The 22336-nt window shown below is 40.2% G+C and overlaps 1 protein-coding gene across 2 annotated transcripts; it reads left to right on the top strand.

Annotated features, from left to right (window-relative positions):
* The first annotated feature begins 340 nt into the window (after window positions 1-340).
* On the top strand, window positions 341-17420 carry micall1b.2 (MICAL like 1b, duplicate 2). Of its 2 annotated transcripts, none has more exons than XM_073943726.1 (14): window positions 341-1012; window positions 3456-3504; window positions 3759-3853; window positions 3997-4052; window positions 5640-5761; window positions 5869-6491; window positions 7107-7258; window positions 9023-9136; window positions 10375-10501; window positions 12770-12848; window positions 13151-13224; window positions 15681-15795; window positions 15878-15924; window positions 16063-17420. In XM_073943726.1, exons 2-14 carry the CDS (start codon window positions 3482-3484, stop codon window positions 16161-16163), a joined length of 1728 nt encoding a protein of 575 aa, XP_073799827.1. In that variant the 5' UTR covers window positions 341-1012; window positions 3456-3481; the 3' UTR covers window positions 16164-17420. The 2 variants fall into 2 exon arrangements, with proteins under 2 accessions (XP_073799827.1, XP_002664919.4); XM_002664873.8 differs by having other exon boundaries at window positions 3759-3897.
* The last annotated feature ends 4916 nt before the right edge of the window (window positions 17421-22336 follow it).

Raw genomic sequence — 22336 nt, 5'->3', positions numbered from 1 at the left:
GGCGCTGTGACGTCATTAAAACACCAGCAAACAGCGGAACTTTGAGACAGACCCAGAGACAGATTAAAATCATTAGGAGAACGCCAAGTGTTAATTTTAACCATGAAATTATTAATATTAGACATTTTAAAACAACAGTGTTGTTGTTGTTTAAAGCATTCACCTCTTGACATTTAGCTTTTATTGTTATTAGAAGAAATGGGTTAGATAACGTGGCTTGAGTTCCTGAATCCTGAATGAAACCTGTGTGTGTGTGTGTGTGTGTGTGTGTGTGTGTGTGTGTGTGTGTGTGTGTGTGTGTGTGTGTGTGTGTGTGTGTGTGTTTGTTTGTCGCGCATGCGCACAACTACAGCTACTGTGTTAAGTCGTTTACTGTACTCAAATCTCGCAGAAGGAAATCCACCTTAATGTTATGCTGGTGTTGCAGCATGTGTTTGTAGATCATTTTTAGGGGTGTTCTGATGAATGATTTCTTCATAGGTATGAGGACATGAGTTCATCTGTTGGATTTACAGCCCAAGTGTTTGGATTTTTGCCTCGATTGTTTTTGTTTACTTTGGTCGCGACTCGTGAACGCGATCGGTTTAATCTCATTAGGAAAGTTCACTTTTCAAACGGAGATATTTGACACCCAGCGATGAACATCTGACATTTTATTTTAAAATGTGAGTTCTGATGGAGCAGATGGTGTATTAATGACAGAAAACGTCTTTGCAAGTGTGTAAACAGCGATACTGGAAACCCACCAGAACCCGATGGACGACCCGGTGGATCGGTGTCCCGTTATAACTTACGGTCTTACAGCGGCTTGAAGTGCCTTCTCGTGTTACTGGAGCTCAAAAGCAGAGCCTGCCTGTACCAAAGCGGTCATGTGTTCAGTGTTTTCTCTTCAGGACTGGTGTCGAGGTGTTTGTGAAGGTTACAGTGATGTCCAGATCACAGACATGAGCTCCTCGTTCACTGATGGACTGGCCTTCTGTGCGATCATCCACAAACACAGACCGGACCTACTGTAAGAATTAAACAGCACTCAGTCCACTACAGATTATTTATACAGAGATAGAACCAGTACACCATTTGGGCTATCAGGGGTTTTATGAACTTCAACAGTAGTTTGTGTTTACCATAAAGTACACTAAAGAGATATCATCAGGATACCATTTTAAAGATAATAGCTGCTAGGAACAACAACAGCAGTATATATATATATATATATATATATATATATATATATATATATATATATATATATATATATATATATATATATTACACCCTTATTTGGCAATGTTATAACTTTTTGAAACAGTTAAATTAAAGTGCATTAAATTCACCTTGTCCATGTTTTATAACCATGTTTTATAATCCTGTTTACATTAGACATTGTACAATGACAAATTGGTTGATATTGGCCAACTCTAAATCATATAATCAATAAATATCTTAAACATTAAACATTTCACAGCCTCATCAATATGATTATATATTTTATGGTAGGGCTGCACAATATATTGCTTCAGCATTGATATTGTCACATCACAGGATCAGCAATGTTGAATCTGCATTATTATTGAGCAGATTTTGGAAAACACTCATGGTTTGTAGAGTTTTTGCAGCAATTAACCGTGAAGTTACCAAAACATTTATTATTTATGTGTGTTTATATTATTTAATTCAGCTGAAACATTTTCAGGCAAATAAATTACACTTTTAACTAATTAATAAATAATTAAAATTAATTGCATTTATGTAAATGTAAACTGTATGGTATTATTTTACATTGGATTATTAAATTTGTGCATCTAAATATTGCTAGACTTCCAGAAAACCATATAGCACTGTATATTTAGTTTGCTCAGTGTTGTTGCTGTACTATATTTCTCACTCTATGTGGTTTGTTTATTATAGTGTTTGTACATGCACTCCCTTACAAAATCATCTCAATGTATCAAAAATTATGAATTCTTTCCAAATAGACGTATTCATTTAATCTGCTGAAATGATCTGTTCAGTATCACAATATGCAGTTGAAAGCAGAAGTTTACACACACTGGATAAAAAGGCTCATAACCATTAAAAAAGTCAGATGTTAACGTGACTAAACTGCTTCTCTGTTAGGTAAGTTAGGATGATCACATGTGTTTCTGTTCTGCTTAATAGCAGAATAATGAGAGAGAGATTGTTTTGAGAAAATGTTATAACTTTTTTTGAAAGTCAAGTTTACATACAATAAGATTATTCTGCCTCTGGAAAAGCTCAGATGATGATGTCAAGGCTTTAGAAGTTTATCTGACAACATTTGAGTTAACTGGAGGTACAACTGTAGAATAGTATTGAAGGAAAAGCTCAAACACACTGCTTCCTTGTGTGACAACATGAGAAAATCAACAAGCCAGAATCAACAACAAAGCCAGAGATCAATTAGATAATGACACTGGGAATAGACTATTGTTTGGAGACATGTCCTGTGCTCTGACGGAGCTAAGATTGAACTGTTTGGCCGTAATGAGCAGTGTTACATTTGGAGGACAAAGGGGAAAGCTTACAAGCCTAGGAACAGCATCCCAACTGTGAAGTAAGGGGGCGGCAGCATCATGTTGTGGGGCTGTTCTGCTGCAGGAGGGATTGGTCCACTTCACAGCATAGATGGCATTATGGAGAAATACTGAAGCAACATCTCAAGACATCTGCCAGGACATTAAAACTTGTCCACAAATGGCTCTTCCAGACAGACCATGATCTTAAGCACACTGTCAAATTAGTTCAAATGTGCTTTAAGGACAGCAGAGTGAATGTTTTGGAGTGGCCATCACAAAGCCCTGATCTCAATCCTATAGAGAATGTGTGGGCAGAGTTGAAAAAGCTTGTGCGAGCAAGACAGCCTACAAATCTGACTCAGTTACAGCAATTCTGTCAGGAGGAATGGACCAAAATTCCTGCAAACTATTGTGAGAAGCTTGTGGAAGGAGACCCAAAACATTAGACCAAAGTTCAACAGTTTAAAAGCAAAGCTAAAAAAAACCAAGGAAATGTGTGAAAACTTTTGACTGTCTAGAAATAAATAAATAAATCATAATAATCATAACAGTCATAACTCAATAATTATTCAGGCATTTCGCAAATGTAAATGATTTGGGTAATCCTAACAGACCTAAAGTAGTAAACGTTTAGTGTGATTTACCATCAGACATTTTTAAAAAAAAGGTTATGTTCCTGTTTTTTGAGTGTGTTTAAACTTCTGGTTTCAATAGTAATCAAATATTGCAATGTCAGTTTTTTCAATATCGTGCAGCCCTACTTTAAATTGAGGATGGATGAGGACTTTGTGAAGTCTAAATAATTGCAAATATAAGGTGCTAGCAGGGGTTTCTGGTCTGTTTTTACCATCTCATGTTTTCTGCTTCAGAATTGTTCATATCTAAATGTGTATCTGAAGCATCTGTTTCTCTCTGCAGAGATTTCCACTCTCTGTCCAAACACAATGCCGGTGAGAACATGCGACTGGTGAGTTTCTGTTGGTGAAGATGTTGATGTGAACTGGAAGACTCTGTTCAGAAAAGACTCAGAAGAGCTTAGTTTTATTCTAACAGTAAACACGCCTCAGACGTTTGCTCCAGAGAGTCATCTTCATTGTGTATGGGTCATGTCTGCACCTGTGATGGAAGCTCTGGTCTGTCTGGTTTGTGTGTGTGTGTGTGTGTGTGTGTGTGTGTGTGTGTGTGTGTGTGTGTGTGTGTGTGTGTGTGTGTGTTTCTCAGGCGTTCAGTGTTGCGGAGCGTGAGCTGGGTGTTCCTGCTCTTCTGGATCCGGATGAGCTGCTGTGTGAGGAGCCGGATCTGCTGTCCATCATCACGTACGTCTCTCAGCTCTACTGTGTGTTCAGTGGAAGATCTGATGGTAAAGATGACGAGAGACACTTATACAGTGAAGATCTCACATGTTCTTCATGACTCAAATGTCTGACTGTAACTGATTGACAATCTCTGATCTGATCAGACACTCAGAAGAACCACATGGAGGATGAACCTCACAGAACCAGAGCAAACACCTGGGTATCTGTCTGTCTGTCTGTCTGTCTGTCTGTCTGTCTGTCCATCTGTCTGCTGTTTGTCTGCCTGTCTGTCTGTCTGTCCATCTGTCTCTCTCCATCTGCCTGTCTGCTGTCTATTCAATTGCTCTCTGTGTCTGCCTGTCTGTCTGCTGTACATCTGCTGTCCATCCGTATGTCTGTCTGGGGTCTGTGTCTGCCTGTCTCTCTGTTCATCTGCTGTCTGTCTCTCCATCTACCTGTCTTTCTGCTGTCCATCTGTCTGTCCATTTGTCTTTCATTCTGTCTGTCTGTCTGTTAGTCTGCTGTCCATCTGTCTGTCTATCTGTCTGTCGCTCTGTCCATCTGCCTGTCTGTCTATCCATCTGTATTTCCATCTGTCTTTCTGTCTCTTTGTTTGCTGTCTGTCTGTCTCTCTTCATCTGTCTGTCTGCTGTCTATCCGTCTGTCTGTCTGTCTTCCATTGCTGCTAACCATTTGGCAGTCTGTTCATTTGTTTGTCTGTCTGTCTGCCTGTTCTTCTGTTGTCCATCTGTCTGCTGTCTGTCTGTTCATCTGTTTGCCTGTTCGTCTGTCTGTCTGTCTCTCCATCCTTTTGTCAGTTTGTCTGTCCATTTGCCTGTCTGTCTGTCCATCTGTCTGTCCATTTGTCCTTCCTTCTGTGTTTCTATCTGCCTGTCTGTGTGTTATTCTGCTGTCCATCTGTCTGTCTATCTGCCTGTCTGTCTATCCATCAGTATTTTCGTCTGTTTTTTCTGTCTCTTCGTTTGCTGTCCATCTGTCTCTCTCCGTCTGTCTGTCTGTCCATCTGTTTGCTTGTCTGTCTGTCCCTCCATCTTTCTGTCAGTTTGTCCATCTGTCTGTCTGTCCGTCCAATCGTCTGTTCATTTGTCTTTCCTTCTGTCTCTCCCCATCCGTCTGTCTGCTGTCTATCTGCCTGTCTGTCTCTCAGTGTGCTGTCCATTTGTTTGTCCGTCTGCCTGTCTGTCTGTCTCCATCTACCTATCAGTCTGTTGTCCATCTCTCTGCTGTCTGTCTGTCTGTCCCTCCATCTTTCTGTCAGTTTATCTCAGTCTGTCTGTCTATTTGTCTCTCATTCTGTCTTTCCAATTGCCTGTCCATCTGTCTGTCTGCTGTCCATCTATCTGTCAGTCGCTCTGTCTGTTGTTTGTCTGTCTGTCTGTCTGTCTGGTAGTTTACTGTCTGTTGTTCATTCCTTTGTGTCTGGCCATCTATTTGTCTTTCTTTCCATCCATTTGTCTGTCTATACATCTGCTGTCTGTCTCTCTGTTTGTCCATCTGTCTGCTGTGCCTGTGTCTGTCCCTCCATCTGTCTCTCTCCGCCATCTATCTTTCCATACCTCCTTAAATCTGTCTATCCATTAATTTGTTTTTATATCAGTTTTTTTGCCTATATCTCTGTCTGTCCATCCATCTGTCATCCATTTCTTTGTCTGTCTTTCTATCTGTCTATCCATCTGCCACTCTGTATGTCCATCATTCTCTCTGTCTCTCTGTCTGTCTGTCTTTTCATGTGTCCCTCCCTCCATCTCTCCCTCTGTCTAATTCTTCCTTCTCTTCTGTCTGTCAGTTGTTCTCTTCAGATGTGATCAGGTCTTCAGACAGAAGTGTGTGTAGAGTGTGTCACACACACGTTCATCTCATTCAGAGAATTTTGGTGAAGGGACGCCTGTATCACCGCTCCTGCTTCAGGTAAAACACACACACACGGCTAAATTTGCCTGCACACACTCTCTCTTTCTCTCAAACACAAGCTCCTGACTGTCCTGATTGTGTGTGTGTGTGTGTGTGTGTTTCAGATGCAGTGTCTGCCGCCGCTCTCTGCTGCCGATATCTTTCACAGAACACAGTGAGACGGGGTCACTGAGGTGTAGTAAACCTGCTGGTGAACACACAGATCAACACTCACACACGGAGACGGAGAGAGAAAGAGGAGAGGCGGATGGAGAGATTGTAGAAAAGATGAGTGAAGTATGTCTCTCAGATTCACCCGGAACTGACCAACAAGCTGTTTTACTCCACGATCAACAATCACAACATCAGACAGACAGAAGCAGTGGAGAGACTGACAGAAACGATGGAGAGACAGAAGGAGACAGAGGAGAGGCGGACAGAAACGGTGGAGAGACAGACAGCAAGAGAGTAGAGACAGACATAAATGGTGGAGAGACAGACAGAAATAGAGAGGAGGCAGACAGAATTTGTGGAGAGACAGAAGACAGAGGAGAGACTGACAGAAACAGAGGAGAGACAGATCAAAATGGTGGAGAGACAGATGAAGATGTGAGTGATGGCCGTCTCTCCTCCTCCTCATCAGAGTCTGATGTACAAACACCTCCCAGACCTGCTCCAAGAAAAAGGGCGGAGCCTCAGGACCATCCCTGCCTTGCCCCCAGATCACATGACCATCCCCCTGAAAACGGTTAGTAACTTCAGGCTTGTTTGACTTCATGTGGCGTATACAGTGGGCACGAAAAGTCTTCAGACCCCCTTACATCCTTCACTCTTTGTTATATTGCTGCTATTTTCTGAAATCATTTAAGCTCATGTTTAAGCTTATCTCAGTATTCAGAGCCTTTGCTCAGTGTTTAGCAGAAGCCTCCTTTTGATCTGATACAGCCGTGAGTCTTTTCAGGAAAGATGCAACAAGTTTTCCACAGCTGGATTTGGGGATCCTCTGCCATTCCTCCTTGCAGATCCTCTCCAGTTCTGTCAGGTTGGATGTAAACATTGGTGCACAGCCATTTTTAGGTCTCTCCATAGATGCTCAATTGGGTTTGAATCAGGATCTGGCTGGGCCATTGAATAACAGTGTTATTTAAGTTTCAGAAGTGTTCTTAGCGTCATTATATATATATATATATATATATATATATATATATATATATATATAATTTATTAAACATTATAAGTTTTTAGTTTCTATCATTTCTAAATCAACTAAATTCTGCACAATAATAGCAGAAACTGTCCTCATATTCCCTCTGGCTCTGGTGATAATGCATGTTTTATTTCTGCTGTGTGTTTCTGGTGTCAGTTCTGCCTCAGAGAGCCGTGCCAAAGGATCATCCCTGGTTAAAGCTGGTTAATCCGGGCCCCTGGTATCATCTTCCTCCAGTTCCAGTTTATTCCCGCCACCGACCCCCGACCTTTAACCCCTTCCAGGAGGTGGAGGAGGAGGATAAACAGGTACTGAAAGCAGCACAGAGTCAGCTCTTCATAACACTGTCAAATCAGGAACAGACATCATGAGACGTTTCAGATCCTCATTAACCTGGAGACTCAGTTCTGTAAAAGACAATACTGCAGTATATTCAAGATCACACAGCTGCTGGAAATTCATTCATTCATTTGCCTTCAGCTTAGTCTTTATTGCAGAGGTAGCCACAGTGGAATGAACTATTCCAGCATATGCTTTATGCAGTGGATGCCCTTCCAGCTGCAGTAGCGGGAAACATGAAGAGTGAAGTCTTGCAATGTTACGCAAATAGAAAAAAAGGCAGAACGTGAGATATTACTAATACGAGAGCCAACGAGAGCATAGCATCCAGTATAACCCCTAGACTTTGGACATGGGTTGATAAATTGTCTGGGGAGTTATCAATGAACAGGGTAAAGGATTAAGCTTTGGATAAAACTGACCTAGAGCCAACCAGAAGACCTTCATATTTACTGACATTTAACTTTAAGAGTTTATTAATCATTCATATATTAATGTCCTGTAGACTACTGGTTCCCAAAGTGGGGGTCGGGACCCCCTGGGGCAGGGGTCACCAAACTTTTTCTTAAAGGGCCGGTGTCCATGAGATTTTAGCTTTAACCCTAATCAAACACACCTGAACAAGCTGATCAAACTCTTACTATGTATACTTGAAACAGCCAGGCAGGTGTGTTGAGGCAAGTTGGAGCTAAACCCTGGAGGGACACTGGCCCTCCAGGACCGGGATTGGTGACGCCTGTCCCAGGGGTCGAGAGACAATGAGGGGGGTGATATTAAACTATTAGAATTACCGTTTTTTCTCCATATCCTACAGAAGATATCAATAGTATTTAATAGTTACATGAAAAACAAGATGCAAAAAGCCGTCAGACTTCTAACTCTTTTCTCATCGGATTGCAACCCCTGGAGTTATTACACTAGATTATTGACAAAGCAATGGTGTTAGTTGCAGCAGATTGATTTTACAGCACAATGTTACACTTTGACACCTTTACGGCACTCACATACATTAAAAATAAAGGCCACGACTGAACATCGAGGACCATCACCAAGTGGTGGTCTCCATAATTAAACCAAGACCAGTCTTGTGGTGTAAACACTGCGCTCACCATTCTCATTAAGTCAGGTTTATATTAAATTAAACAAATAAATAATAATTATGAAATATATATATATATATATATATATATATATATATATATATAGTTATAAGACTGTTGCACTTTTAGTGTTGTCAATAAGCTCATTTATATAGTTCCTATTGGTGTGTGTGCACTGTTGTGTGAAATGTTTGTATGTTTATAACCACCTCCGGGGATAGTGGGGTTCACGAATCACTGGAATTGTCATTTTAAGGGTCTCGAGGTGAAAGGTTTGGGAACCCCTGCTGTAGACGTTTAGTAAGGTCAGAAGGGGAGTGAGAGAATGTAGGTTTTGTAGATATATAAGTTTGTGTATCTTCTTTTTATACGACTTAGATGTCAAATATAAATGCTAAATAAAAGAGGACCCAACACTGACCCTTGAGGAACACCCTGAATATCTGAGAGCGTCTGTTGTTTATCAGTGTTCTGTCAGTGAAATGAGATGAGAGTCAGCATTATTATCAGCTGCTCCTGTATCAGTCAGTGTCTGCAGTAATACTGACTGTTGTTTTTGTGTTTGCAGTTTCACACAAGCGGTGTGAAATGAACACACACACTAACTATATCCTGTTTTCTGTCTTTGTTAAGCGAAACTCTGTCAGTTGTGAAACCTCAGTCTCACACAAACCCCAAACTTCATGTTCAGCTCCCAGCATGCATCAGGCCACCGCTGTTCACGGTTTCCCGCTCATCAAGAGGAAGGTGAGACACAAAAACTGGCTTCATTCTGCTGATGATTATGATGCTGATGATGTTGATGGTATCTCTCTTCAGTTTGCAGAATTAAATTAAAAGATTCAAACGTGGAATTATTGTACACACACACACACACACACAAATAGTAACCATTACAGTTTTAATGGTTTCCACTAAAATATGTACTAGTTTAACTAGCTAGTCGGCAGCTAGCTCTCTGCAACTCTCACATGGTCGCCCAGTGAAGCTAAGCAGGGCTGCGCCTGGTCAGTACCTGGATGGGAGACCACATGGGAAAGCTAGGTTGCTGCCGGAAGTGGTGTTAGTGAGGCCAGCAGGGGGCGCCCAATCTGCGGTCTGTGTGGGTCCTAATGCCCCAGTATAGTGACAGGGACTCTGTGTCGCATCAGTGAGCGTCTTCTTTCAGATGAGACGTTAAACCGAGGTCCCGACTCTCTGTGCTCATTAAATATCCCAGGATGTCCTTCGTAAAAGATCAGGGGTTTAACCGGCATCCTGGCCAAATCTGCCCACTGGCCTCTGTCCATCATGGCCTCCTAACCCTCCCCATATCATAATTAGCTTTATCATTCACTGGTGTGCGGTCTGGCGCAATATGCTGCACACTGGTGGTGGATGAGGAAATCCCTCCCAATGTGTAAAGTGCTTTGAGTGTTCAGTAAAGCGCTTTATAAATGTAAGGAATTATTATTATTATTAGTTTATTGGGTAAAATATGATGGTTTGCATTGGATTTTATTGGTGTTTAATGGGTTTTATTGTGTTTTTGGGCATATTTTATGTCAGCGGAATGTCTTTGTAGTGTCAGAAATGTACATTTTAGTCTTTAAAAAGTCTGAAATGCACTATAATATTGTGTTGTAGGTTTAAAATGATTTTAAACAGGTCTTCATTTCTCTTTGTCCATGTGAAGATGCTCAATCTGGCCAAAACCCATCCAATCACCAACAACAACAACAACAACACATCTCAATAAAACCTTTAGCGAATGTTTTATTTATTAACTCTATTTACCAATAATGCTGTATATTGAATTATTTTACCGTTGTGTTGCTGTTGTGTTTTGCAGTGCTCTTACTGTAATGAAATGCTATGCTGCAAAAAAAAAGTGTATATACTATAATATATTGCTTATAAGTTTGACTGTGTGTGTGTGTGTGTGTGTGTGTGTGTGTGTGTGTGTGTGTGTGTGTGTGTGTGTGTGTGTGTGTGTGTGTGTGTAGATTAATTTAGACACTCGTGTATCGGAGCAGCAGGTGTGTGTGGAGCAGCAGAAGCTGGAGGAGCGTCTGCAGGATCTGGAGAGGAGAGGAGTTCAGCTGGAGAGAGACATGAGGACACGCTCAGACCGTAAATATCACACACACACACACACACACACACACACACACCTAAACACAAACATACACACCTAAACAACAGCCACAGTATCAGCTACTCTAGAGAAACACCTGAAGCTTAACAAACACACTACAGCAGGAGTGCCTAAACTCAGTCCCGGAGGGCCGGTGTCCTGCAGAGTTCAGCTCCAACCCCTGCTAGACACACCTGAACCAGCTAATCAAGCTCCTACTAGTGTACTAGAAACATCCAGGCAGTTGTGTCAAAGCTAGATGGAGATAAAGTCCTCAGGGCTCAGTCACACAACTCATCTTTGTGTCTAAAAGCAGCTCTGAGGAATGCGTTAAACAATGTTAAAGTCAAATTAAACAGTCGTCATGCTCACTGGATACTGTAAACTGAAGCTTGCAATGCAGCTCATGCCCAGCTTCAGGGATTTAAAAAGTCTTCAAACCTGACATGATGTCTTAAAAATGTGAACAACTGCAAAAGATGCAAACATAACAGCCACACATTTCCATAAGGCCTGTGTGAAGAAAGAAAACAATGGAGGAGCAGTGCACATGAATGGAGAAACAGGTTCTGTGTGAATGACGCCTAAAGCTAACAAACACACTAACGGACAAACATACAATTACATCAACTCCACCTAAACCTCAACACACACGCTAATGCTAACACAATTTTTGTTGTGAATGCCATTGTATACTGTTTTATTTATAACTCTTTACACCCCTGTTTGATCAATAAAAAAAACAAAAAATACAAATACACCTTAATCTCAACACACACGCTAATGCTAGCACACTAACGGACAAACATACAAGTACAGCAACTCCACCTAAACCTCAACACTACTGTTAACAAACACACTAACTTCAGCAAAGTTGTTGTTGTTCACCACGTCTGCATCTCCACACACGCTCTTCCTTCTACGTCATTAAACTGTGGAGAAGCAGCACATTGTCGCAAGTTTAATGATGCACAGAACGGAACACCTCAATAAATCTGATCTTCCTGTTTAGATGACAGGCACATTGTCACATATCTGATCTATATCTGATTTATTTCCACATATGAAGGAGGCCTGAAACCCATCTCTGAATATCCCAATGCATGCGTTTTTTTCGTGTTTACATGGCCATAGAACAGATGCGAACTGTGTCACATATGAGCAAAACATCGGAATTGTAAACAGGGCCTTAGACCTGTCACGATACTGACTTGTGTAACTGAATCTTAAAAAAAAAAAATTTCCTGCTATCATTTGAGCGCTGTTGAGTGTGTTTTTTAACAGTGCTGATTTGCCATCAGTGCTCAACAGAAATGACTGTGATTGCCCATGAAGGTCATCAGTTCACCCAGCGCACTTCAAGATGTTTACCGAGTGCAAACATAGATGTAGAAGAGCGATCCGCTGATGAATCGACTGATCTTCATGGCTTTAAAACGCTCCAGTGTCTGTGTATCTGTGTTTCCACTCAGTGAAGAGTAGTTAACTGATGACCTCCACAGCCAATCACAGTCATTTCTGTTGAGCACTGGTGAACACGATGGCAAATCAGCGGTGTTTAAGAATGTGCTCAGCGGCTCTTGAAATTAGCAGGAAATGGAAGGATTTAAAATTTCAGTACCGGGACAACACTATTACAGACAACACAAGGGTGCGCTACCGAGGACTGCAGTGTTTAATCACTCACTGGGTTACACAGGCTGAAGCAGTGAAGCGTCCCCACGGTGTTTACCTGCTGCCATGGACTGAAGCCTAGGAGGACACTTGAGCATATCACTCTTACAGAGATTGTGATGTTGTTTGATGCCAAATCTGCTGTTAATTGTTGAAATAAACAGAACTGACTGATGTTATGGTAATGTGTACATCATTTCTGCATCTTGAAATCTCAGCAACAGCTGGAGGTGTGTAGTCGGCGGCATGTTGCTGCAATGTTTGCAGTGCTGATCCTATACTTCCGGGTTTCTTCCCACCGCAGTCTCTCTTGCGTGTTTTAAAATGGCGGCTACGTGAAATAAGTGTATGGGGATCAACCAACTTGCAAAAACACTCATAGTAATGCATGTTCGCTACCTCATCTCATTTATTTCTGAGCTATAATATCATACACACACGACCCAGTCATCTCTGATGGACATTCAGTCTAATAGTGTGCTGCAAAGAGTTTGTGTTTGATTGTGTGTGTGTGTGCGTGTGTGTGTGTGCGTGTGTGTGTGTGTGTGTGTGTGTGTGTGTGTGTGTGTGTGTGTGTGTGTGTGTTTCAGAGAGTCTTCTCGTGGACTGGTTCTTTCTGGTTCATCAGAAGAGCATGTTGGTGCGCAGAGACGGCGAGCTGATGTACATGTGAGTAACACACACTGATCAATTCCTTTATACTTTATTTTTGTACATTTACGGGCATAAAAGCACCAAAATGTTCATGGTGTTTGTGTGCGTTCATTCACATTTAGCCATTAGCTGATGCTTTCCCCCCAAAGCAACTAACAAAGGAAGAGAAACACACAACAGATCCAACAATGGATCGCAAGATTCAGAACTTGTATATTGTTTGTATTGATTGTGCATTTGTATGTGCGTGTGCGTGTGTGTGTGTGTGTGTGTTTGTGTGTACTGTGAGTAATATGTCTATGTGTGTGTGTGTTAAGGCTAAAGCAGCAGCGTCTGGAGGATGATCAGGCTGATGTGGAGCTGGAGATCAGACGCCTCTTCAACAAACCAGGTGTGTGTTCTGTGTGTGTTTCAGTAATCTCATACATACACTCAGATTAATCAGGGCGCATATAAACATCTCCACTCATCAACATGAGCACTGTGAAGTGTGAATATGAATGTTAGTCATATAGAAATACTCCTTAAAGTTTGACATTCTCAACTGATAAAACTTTTTCTGTGTCCAAGTCTGATACTGACCAAGCTAATATCACATTGCTGACATTTCTTAAAAAATAAAGACACAATTCTGTGTTATAAACAATAAATAAATCAGAATTCTGAGATTAAAAGTTGCAATTACTAGTTAAAATTTAGACTTCTGCCATAATATGCAATAATTTAATGTTTTATTCAGTGATGGAAATAACCTTTCATATCTGTGACCTGAAGAAAACTGAACTCTACATTCTGTGAATAATTAGCCAAGAGCGTCCTCTACTGGACACACATGTGCACAACAATACAATATAAAGACTAAAATCATCCTTAAACTCTCTTTAGTTTCAAGTTTATCTCCAGTGTCACTTCAGTCTGATCAGTTTCTCATTGAATAAGACTTGTTTAATGATGCCATTCTGGTTTCTTAGTAAACACACCTTGTTATATGGATGACTATGTCACTATGTATTAGGAAACATAAACAATTTCCTCTACAGCTGTGTGTTTCCACAGTGCAAATAAATGCTTTACTTAATTTGTTTGTCTTGTTTCTAATCCAAATATCTGAAAACTCTCAAATCAAGAAGCAGTTTCTAAACATTTTCTAATTGTCCTTATTTTTAGTCCCTTATTTATCAGCTGTCACCACAGCGGAATGAACCACCAACTATTCCAGCCTTTTTTTTTATGCAGCGGACACTCTTCCAGCTGCAACCCAATACTGGGAATCACCCATACACACTCATTCACACTCATACACTACAGCCAATTTAGTTCAGTTCCCCAATAGCGCATGTGTTTGGACTGTGCGGGAAACCGGAGCACCCGGAGGAAACCCACGGAGAACATGCAAACTCCACACAGAAATGACAACTGACCCAGCTGGGACCAACCTTCTTGCTGTGAGGCCCAGGATTTCATATGAATAATCTAAATGTCATTGCCCCCTTGTCTTGTTTGTATCTGCAGATTGAATGAATAACGTTACTGCTGCTTCTCTTAATTGCCCCTGTTAGACCTTAAAATGATGAATAAATATGGCAAAAATCCAAACAAACAGTCAATAAGCACATCAGTCCACCTTTCAATCACTTGAATAGTGTACAGTCAGAAAACTGTGAACTTTACATCTCTGAATCCTGACTTCACTTTCAGAAGTGAGTTTATATCACAATGTGGACTTTTTAAAGAAATAAAGTCAGAATTCTGTGTTAGAAACAATAACAAAGCCAAAATTTGAGATTAAAAGTTGCAATTACTAGTTAAACAGTTACAATTCTGCCATAAAATGCAATAATAACCCATTTCTATGTTTTATTAACCTCTTAAGGCCCAATCTGTTTTACATGCATTCTTTATTTCTCTTTGCTATTTGGGCTTATTGGAACCTTATTAGAATAAAACCCAAGTATCATCTTTTGATGTTTTGATGTTATTTTAGAGGAAAATGGTGTCCATATTTGTGGACTCGTGGTCCCAATTTACATAAAACACTTTTTCCTGACTGTTTTTAATGCATATTTAACATATACATCTTTTTAAACTTGCTTTGACTATCAAACATTTCCCCCCATTTTGCAGAGTAAAAAATAGTGTTTGGGAAATTTCATATACTGTAAAACAGTTGCAGGATGACACTGTATGTCTGTAACAAAATATAAAACATTCTTTTTAAAAAATAAAACAAGTATTTTAAACAGCCACTTAAAAGATAAAATGGGCTGTCCGCTCGGGACCCAGGGGGTAAATGTTGTAAATAACATTTCAAATCTGTGTCCTGAAGAAAACTGAAGTAACTCTATATTCTGTGAACACTTAACCAAGAGCGTCCTCTACTGGACACACATGTGCACAACAATCCAAAATTACAGTACAGATATACTATAGTGTTTTAACCATACTGACACTGTGCAACATCTCTATCTCTATTGGAGGTGTCAGTCAGATCAAATGTTGCTAGATTTGGTGTTTATCTATGGGTGATATATACTGCATGATTGAGCTCATGTCCATGTGTTGTGTGATCAGTGCCGATATTGAACATTGTGACAGGCCTGAATGTGATGGGATGCATTAATGTTGGTTTGCAGCTCTCCATTGTGTCAGATGTGAGATGTTGTTGTGCTGAGTGTAAAAGGCCTCAGTCCTCCGTCATCACAGTGCTTCAGTATTATTATTATTCCCTCCAGAATTTTCTTGAGCATCTGTCTGTGCTCCCGTCTCACATCTTCAGAAGCCACCACATGCACATGTTTTCTGCAGATATTGCAGTTTTGCTCATGAATCTACTTCTCATGTGTGTAGAGCTGGACTGGACTGAAGAGGACCGAGGTCAGGAGCAGCAGCTGATGTCACGCCTGCTGTCAATCATCCAGCAGAGGAGTGACATCATCAGCAGCCTGGAGCTGGACAGGCAGAGGTCAGAGGTCAGCGGTGGGAGGTCACATGATCGTGTGCTGTGATTCTGACAGGTGTGTGTGTGTGTTTGTTTCCTTTATCAGAGAGCAGGAGGAGGACGAGATGCTGAGCACCGTCATTCAGAGGAGAGGTGAGAAACACACACACACACACACACACACACACACACACACACACACACACAGATCCTCACTGTTCTCAGATCATTTCCTATAATACTGTCTGTCTGTCTGTCTCTCTGTGTCTGTGTGTGTGTATATGTGTCTAGAGCTGCTGACAGACACACACAGTCAACTGCATAAAGGCAGACGGAGGTTCAAACAGCTGCAGATCTTCCAGACGTCCAGCAGAAAGAAGAGCAGCAGATGATGAAGACCCTAGTAGCAAAGAATTCTGGCCCAGATTTGGCATAAAGCTGGCACAGCAGGCATTCATCCGGCACTGGCATACAGCATGTGGGCCAAACATGGCCCGGGTTTGGCAGAGGTGGCATCGTCTTTAGTTTCTAAACTAAACTAAACTTCGTTTTTAGTCACACAAGATTTGGGCCAGATGAAAAACGTAGTATTTGGCCCAGATTTAAACATTTGATAAGTGGGCCATGTGAGTTTGGCCAGTCTTGACCCACATTTAAAATACACTAAAATCATTTTTGAGTAAAGAAAAAAAATTCTACCAATCAGGTCACTTTGAGAAAAAGCGTGCCCATAGTGTGCCTAAAGCGCAGCACTCCATGGGTTTATCAATTTCATTGCAATCGTGACACACCAACCTATCTGGCCCAGTTCAGGCCCAGTTATGAGTTATTAACTTGGCTGAGACTTGGCCCAGATATGGTCCGTGTTTGGCCCTTGTCTAGAAGCCAGATTTGGTCCAGTCATGTACCGTAATTCACTGCCGCATGTGGGCCAAGCAAAACCTGATTGTGTGGGCCAGAGCTGGGCCAGAGAAATTTTGCTATGTGGGGAAGAGCAGCAGATGATGAAGGACAGATACAGATGAAGAGCAGCAGATGATGAAGGACAGCAGCAGATGAAGAGCAGCAGATGATGAAGAGCAGCAGCAGAGGAAACGGTGGTTCACATGAGGCTGAAAACTTCACTGAGACTTCACTGTTATTATCTGTGGATGAAGATTAAGCAGAGACACAACACTTCTTCATTACTGGACTTTCTCATTCTGCTAATCATCTCCATCACTGTTTATAAACGTGTGTGAGCTTCTGCACTGTGTTTGTGATGATCACACTAGGCACGTTTGTCCTCCCTCCGCTCTCCTCCTCGGCCTGCACTCTCTGTATTTCTCCTTCTGGGCTGGAGCACTCTTCCTCATCGATGATGCTCTGTTCAGTTTAACAGTAGTGAAGTGTTCTCGCTCAGCACAGTGGACATCACTTTAGTCATGTTGTTTTGTATTAGTTTATTGGTTTGATATGCAGTGACACATATATACAGCTGAACAGATCCAGCACTGTTGATCATGAATGTTGATGAAGTCCTGGTGCTGCAGGAATGAGGAGGTTTGTTGTGATGCAGTGAGGGGTTTGTGTCTTTAATGTACAATATATTTATTACTTTTTTCAATTTGCATATCACAACAGATTACACAATTACAGAACAATAATCATGAAGGCACAGCAAACTTTTTACCCTCCATTCTCCCTCCCAACAACCCATTCCCTTAAAAATAAATAAATAAAATAAATAATAATAAGTAAATAAGTAAAATAAAAATAAATAAACAATTAAATAAATATAATAAGTAGGGGGAAGAGAAAAAAAAAGAAGAAAAAAAGGGGGGGATATGTTTAAATCAGGTAGTCTGTTTAGACCATGATACTTCCCATATTCCTAAGCCTGTTCTAGTTGTAGTAGACTTTCCACATTTACATTGTACTTTAGAAAGTTATTAAAAGGTCTCCAGGTATCTTCAAACACATTTTGTTTCTTTTTGATAATATACGTGATCTTTTCCATTGACATTTGAGATGCCATTTCTTTAATCCACTTTCCTATTCTAGGTTCATTTATATTTTTCCAATTAAGAGCAATAATACGTTTAGCTTGTAAAATACACATGTTTATGAATCTGACCTCTTTGCTTTGTAAGAGAGGGCTGACAGGAAATATACCCAGGATAAAAATCTTAGGATCCAACGGGAATTTCTTTAATAAAATTTGGTCAATTATTTTAATAAGATCTTGCCAAAAGGGTTTCACGTTTGTGTCTTTAATAATCTACGACAGTTTTTGTTCATTGAACAGTGAGAATGATTAGTAAATCCATATCAAACAGTCTCTTAAAAGCACGTCTCTGCTTCAGTTTCAGGCTCTGCACTCACACTACAAGTGTACCGCACTAAAGTCCAAGTGAACCGCGCTCTGGCACACCTCTTCCAACTGGGCCAGGGTCAGCCAACTGAACCACACCTGAGCTCAATTCAGAGCACTCACACCTGTCAAAGTCAGTGGGAAATGTGCCCAGGTATGGTTCAGATAGTCTAGTGTGAGCGCAGCCTTAGTTTACCCAAAACTGAAAACTCTCTCATCATTTGCTCTTGCTTTACTGTTTGTTGTGCTTTACTTTACGAACCTGTTTGAGTTTCTTTCTGTTGAATATAAGAGAAGATACTTTGAGAAATGCTGGATATCTGTAATCATTGACTCTCATAGCCTGTGTTTTCCTACTATAGAAGTCAATCTGATTTCAAAATATTTTCTTTTGTGATCAACAGAAGACAAAAAATCAAAGGTTTGAAACACTGATTAAATGTTCATGTTAGTGTGAACTGTCCCTTTAATGAGAATGTTTACATCTTCATGCAGACCAATCCCTCTCTCAGTTTCAGTCCTGTTCTACACTGTACACAGAATCTCTTTAGTTTAACAGGAGTGGTTATCCCAGAACTTTGCCTCTTCTGGTGTTTGATGATCACTGTATGTTGATGATATCTTGATGCGCATCATGATTGGAGTATGCTGTTGTATTTTACAGTGTCTGGAGCAGCACCTGAGCTTTTCCCTCATCATAGTACACATGCTGCTGATGATGATGCTGTAAATATATAAGGGGTTTGATTAGATTTTGTTTGATTTTGCCAAGTATGATGTGATCCTGGATTAACATCTGTGTTGATTCTGCACATCATTGCTGTTGGAAAATATAATCCATACCTATTCCCTACCCCTAAACCCAACCAGAACTGTAAACTATTCCCAATTAGAGGAGAATAATAGCTGGATAACAATCCTAGGAGTGCATGTACCTGACAATAAGCCTAAAACTTCACATAAATGGTAAACGTACCCCTTACTTCTGTCCGGCTGATTGGATTGTTGTTTCAGGATCGACATGTTCTTCCAGGAACAGGTTGGTGATGCTCGGATTGTTTACAGTTGTAAAATCAGCATCTGGACAGTGCTTTTACAGTCTATGGCTCAGAGTCTCTCACAGCTTCCTCTGCTGGTGGAAATAATCATTAATGCAAATGCAATACAGAGTTGACATGTAAACAATATTTGTATGCAATATACAGCATAGCAATTACATTAATTGTCAATGAAAAAAGTACAAAGAGTCAGAAAAAATAAAGCACATGATCTGAAGCCCAGTAATAATTACAGTGTATTAATAAAAGTCAATAAACAATGATATAGTTCTACTTGCTACTTGATTAGATATTGAAAGTGTATTTAAATAATGACTGCTATCATTAAAAAAACATTATAGTATGGTTTGTTATTGGTAAATTTATCTTTGTGGATATAGAATTTACACTGAATAACAAATTACGGCTACGTGGTGGTGCAGTAGGTAGTGCAGTCGTCTCACAGCAAGATGGTTGCTGGGTCAGTAGGCGTTTTTGTGTGGAGTTTGCATGTTCTCCCAGTGTTGATGTGGGTTTCCTCTGGGTGCTCCAGTTTCCCCCAAAGTCCAAACACATCACGTGGTACAGGTGAATTGGGTAAGGTAAATATCCCATAGTTTATGTGTGTAAATGAGTGTGTGTGGATGTTTCCCAGTGATGGGTTGCAGCTGGAAGAGCATCCGCTGTGAAAAACATGTGCTAGATAAGTTGGCGGTTCATTCCTCTGTGGCAACCCCAGATTAATAAAGGGACTAAGCCAAAAAGAAAATGAACGAATCATATAAATTTATAACAAAACAAGCATTTCTTTAGTGGAAAAGGATTCATAATAATCAAAACTATTATTTAAAGAGTGACAGATTCATATTGTTGGATATTATTGTTAATAAATGAGCCGAAATGTTTCCAAAATAAATGAAAGACAGTTTCTGTGTGAAATGGACAAAACAATTTTACATCCAAATTAGATTTAAAAGTTTTCATGACGTCTTTTATAGGATCAGATTTGTTTATTATTTAAAAGATAATCTTTTGACCTTGGTGAGAAAAAGTTTTTACTGTAAAGACCATATTTTCCCGTGTCAAATCTCTATATATTTCAAATATATAAATAATAATAATATAAATATAATAATAATAACTTATATCACACAGAAAAATAAACAGCATTTTTACTTGATGTATCAAAAACACAAATTTGAACCTACACAAAAAGTGACAGTAGCAATGACAGTAACTTAACAGAGCAGGTTAAATGACATTATATAAAATAGGAAAAAAGGAAGAAAAAATCAATAACAGAAATACAGCAGGAGGAAAGGATGAATTATGTACTCGTGATTTCCAAGAAACCTCTCTCTATATATATATTTCTGCACAGTGATGTCTCTGGCTCCCTTGAGTGCATGAGTCTGAGACTGCGTTTCTCTGCAAGTCTCAAAAACCGGGACTATGATGTATAGTCATCCTAACTAAATAAACCTACCTTGCATTATTGAAAATAAATAAATGAGGTTATTATGTTATGGTTGTAGCTTTAAAACATGAACTTTGGCCAATAATATTTCCTTCTGTTTCTCTGTTTCTTTTGTAAAGCAAATATATCAGCAGATAAATGCAAATCTGGCTCATTTAGATGGCATATTAACAAACCATAATATACACGTCTGCAATGTGTGTTCTGAAATATACTTTATTTTAAATGTTATTTATTTTTGAGTAAATATCTCACCCTCAACCACTGCGGCCGTCCATGTCTGATTACATTCATAAAACTGCAGCTGGGAATGCAAAAATAACACATTAAAAGATTAAATACAGTAAAACCAATGCATGTGTGTGTGTGTGTGTGTGTGTGTGTGTGTGTGTGTGTGTGTGCCTGTTGTTTAGGTTATTAATGCAGTGTTGAGCTCCTCTACTGGTGAACTGCAGAGAATAATCCACAATTACACAAAACGCTGAGATTTATTATGATTAAATGGCCATGAAAGCCCCTCGTTTCAGCAGTGTGTTTTCACACCTCTACTTTGGAAAAAGTCAGAAAAGTGGGCGTGTCCAGCACTGTTTAGGGGGGAGTGTCGGAAGAAAAGAGGCATGGTGTGGGAGTGTCTATTTGGGCGCGCTGAATTTCAGAGTCAAAACACACAACCACAGCGGATAATGTGACTGTGTTTACATGGACATCTGTAGTGGAATTATTTGCCAAATTAATAAATGGTGGACTTTAACTGCAGTTTGGCTCTTTCATTCAGGGAATTCATTCATGCCCCTCACGACAAACGTGATATTTGATTCGGGGAACTGCTCTAAGCGTGTATTTTTCATACAATGTTTGATACCGCACGGCGAATGAGAGAAAAAAAACTCTGCATTTCCTGGAAACTTTGATGCACACGGCAGGTAGAGTCAGAAAGCCGGTCACTGAATCCAACACAAGGTTATAGTTTGGTTGTAACTGTTAGTGCTAACTTGTTTACACTCGGTGCAATAGTTTGTTTGATACAAATAAAATACGAACTGAATAAACAAAGAGCACTGGTCGCTCTCTTACCAAATCTGTAGAAACAGGACAATCACCAGCAACTAGAGCCGCGTCTTTATTAAGAGGAGACTACAGGCGAATCCGGATCTCAGCATTTGCAGATAAGAACAGCTCTCAGGTAAACAATAATCCTCCTTAGACACGTAAGTTATTGTTGTCGAGCGTCGCGTACACTGTTAATCCACACGTGACTCCAGCTGCACTCTCATAGAGAGAAAATGAAACGAAACTTCACTGCAGCAAACTATAAAAGCAACACTTCACGCTTGTTTTGCCAACACAACGTGGCGTCTCTGTTGTCTAAACACTGTGACAGTAATGAATATTAATGAAGTTGCACAATAGAGCGCGCTGATTGGTTTGAACCAAGTCTTACTCATGCATTAATGCAGCACACTGTAAGACGTAATAAGACACACTCTGGCACAGACGTCCAGTCTGCACGCTGGAATACACGCTATTATGTCATGACCGTGACGCAGCTTCAAAAATTTGTTTCAAACAGGAAGTACGAATTTGCTTGAAATAACGCAAAAACAACCAATTTACACTTTTTAGTGAAATATAGGTGTCCTAATAGTGTTTTTAGCAGTGTGGGACACATATACCACTGTCAACAGCTCAACACATGTG

Source organism: Danio rerio, chromosome 3 (assembly GCF_049306965.1).
Source record: "Danio rerio strain Tuebingen ecotype United States chromosome 3, GRCz12tu, whole genome shotgun sequence".
Lineage (NCBI taxonomy): Eukaryota > Metazoa > Chordata > Actinopteri > Cypriniformes > Danionidae > Danio > Danio rerio.
The sequence above is the reverse complement of the archived record's forward strand: the minus strand, read 5'-3'. Positions and strand labels throughout refer to the sequence as shown.

Excerpts from the sequence above, each read along its gene's own strand:
- micall1b.2 (XM_002664873.8), top strand. The coding sequence starts at position 870 with ATGTGTTCAGTGTTTTCTCTTCAGGACTGGTGTCGAGGTGTTTGTGAA. Across the intron at positions 3,505-3,758 it reads CCGGTGAGAACATGCGACTG|GCGTTCAGTGTTGCGGAGCG; the intron begins GTGAGTTTCTGT and ends TGTGTTTCTCAG. Across the intron at positions 10,502-12,769 it reads CATGAGGACACGCTCAGACC|AGAGTCTTCTCGTGGACTGG; the intron begins GTAAATATCACA and ends TGTGTGTTTCAG.